General features: G+C 36.4%; 1 protein-coding gene across 2 annotated transcripts in view; it reads left to right on the top strand.

The window, feature by feature from the left end:
- crybg1a (crystallin beta-gamma domain containing 1a) overlaps nucleotides 1-2500 on the top strand; it is a 19169-nt gene that overhangs the window by 6166 nt on the left and 10503 nt on the right. For both annotated transcript variants that reach the window (XM_031581031.2, XM_031581030.2), the window contains 2 exons: nucleotides 1342-1468; nucleotides 2238-2273. In XM_031581031.2, coding sequence (XP_031436891.1) covers nucleotides 1342-1468; nucleotides 2238-2273 — 163 coding nt within the window. The remainder of the gene's footprint in view (nucleotides 1-1341; nucleotides 1469-2237; nucleotides 2274-2500) is intronic.

The raw sequence follows: 2500 nt of genomic DNA, 5'->3' as shown, positions 1-2500 counted from the left end.
AGTTATGAGAAATGTTTTAGCTTAGCTATAGAATCTTCCATTTTCGTAGTCAAGGTCAAATATAAGAAGAGTAACGGCAGAACAAGCATAAACCCGACCGGTGGGCTCTCGTATGCTCCCTTCATTGAAGCAGAGGTACTGTTTGCCTCCTCTCCGTGCTTTTTCACTGCGGCTTTACGTCAAATCAGCAAGACTAAATAGGTTCTACGCATGCGCTCAACCCAGTTTGTGAGGGATTGCGCAATCTGAAATGAGGCACAGCTCATCGCTGCCTCACCGTCTCCCTGTCTCCTGTCTGTTTAAACAGGACATGCGCAAATTCTGACTGACACACGTCTGACACAGATCTTTCATAGTTGTCTTTTGTTGATGGCTGTTCATCTGTCCTAAGTGAATATTTTTTTTTAAATGGTATGTTTGGTGAGTTTTTATTACATATTATTTATTATAGCTTGTATCTTCTATTCATGTTGAGCATTTTGTTTTGCAAGCAAAAAAATGAAGCTTCCCTGACTGGCCACCCCTTGGTCTGTTGCATTCCGTGATAAAGACTAAAACTAATACTGAAACTAATAAAAACTAAACTCAAACTAAGCATTTTCAAAAAATAGAAACTAAACTAAACTAGCAAACCCGCTTTAAAAACTAATTAAAACTAAACTGAAATTAAAAACAAAAAGTCAAAACGAAATAAAAATAAAAACTAGTGAAAAATGCAAAACTATAATAACCTTGGCACAGCCACACAGTCAACCTGTTACAGTAAACATGTTCACCTGGGATAGCACAGTCAACCTGTTCACCTTTGACACAGTGCAAAAATTGAAATCTTTTTAAGATGAAATATCTTAAATCAAAGGAAATATATGCTTGTTTTTTGTCTGACAAGATATTTCTTCTGTCCAGGCATGTTTTATGTTAGAGCATTTCACTTCCTTCAAACGTTTCAGTCCTTAATCATCTTAATAAGGTATTATAACTTGTTACTGAGATTGTATTACTGGTTCTGAGCAAGTTAATGCTTGAAATTAGAATTGCCATAATTATAAGGCTGTTTGATCACCACTGACAAGTACAAAACTGCTTTGTGAACGTCAGAATCAAGTTGTACTTGTTTTTAGTCTGGCCACACTAGTTTTAAGATATATTTGGTTTTTTTTTATGAAAAAATCTTGGTAAGTCAAATGTTCCTGTTATGGCTTGTTTTTGAACACTGAATTTTTGCAGTGCAGAACTGTTTTAATTTTCTGTGTCTGTGTGTCTGTGTGTGTGTGTGTGTGTGTGTGTGTGTGTGTGTGTGTGTGTGTGTGTGTGTGTGTGTGTGTGTGTGTGTGTGTACAGGTGGCTGGTGTACAGTGACCCAGGTCTGGATGGTCTGTTAGCAGTGCTGGAGGAGGGAGAGTACCCTTGTCCTGATTCATGGGGCTTCCCAACGCCCTTTGTGGGATCCATGCGGCCCCTCAAAATGGTACATACTCAACAATACTCACAAATACTCACATACTCACATACGCATCAATACTCACAAATACTCACCAATACTCACAAATACTCACCAATACTCACAAATACTCACCAATACTCACATACTCACCAATACTCACCAATACTCACATACTCAACAATACTCAACAATACTCAACATTACTCAACATTACTCAACATTACTCACAAATACTCACCAATACTCACATACTCAACAATAATCAACAATACTCAACAATACTCAACCATACTCACCAAATACTCACATACTCAACAATACTCACATACTCAACAATACTCACACTCACATACTCAGCAATACTCACAAATACTCACCAATACTCACATACTCAACAATACTCAACAATACTCGCATACTCACATATTCACCAATACTCACATACTCACATACTCAACAATACTCACATACTCACATACTCACCAAACACAAATGCCCTGTGCACACACATACAGACCAGTGATGCACTGGTCCCAAGTTCCCAATGTGACAAGTTTATACAATATGCCTTATATATATACTGTATATATAATACAATACAAAATTATACAATATTATATTGTATATACTGTATATATACACACAAATATACAATATTATATTATATATATATACACATACAATATGCATGTAACCTTTCAAACACATAGAAATAAAAGAAAGACTTGCTGAATGTATACTCAAAGAAAATATGAATATTTATATGATGAGTATGTGTTATTTTCTTCCTCAGGGTGGGATTAAAGTGGAAAATCCACATAACGTCAAGGTAATGCAACAGATTTATCATCTGTCTTTTTACAGTATCTTAAGGCTATTGTAAGTTCTGTAGAGAGACTGTTTGCTGACGATGAAGTTGGTGTGCTTTCACTATGTTCATATGGACCCAAATCAGTGGCACGACTTCTGACAATGACAGCAAGAGGTTTTACCCGGCATCACGATGGTCATTTACCAGCCATTACGGTGTTCATGAAGTTATACACAACATTTAAA

This window comes from Clupea harengus, chromosome 14 (assembly GCF_900700415.2).
Source record: "Clupea harengus chromosome 14, Ch_v2.0.2, whole genome shotgun sequence".
Classification (NCBI taxonomy): Eukaryota; Metazoa; Chordata; class Actinopteri; order Clupeiformes; family Clupeidae; genus Clupea; species Clupea harengus.
This window is presented reverse-complemented; position numbering and strand designations above follow the sequence as displayed.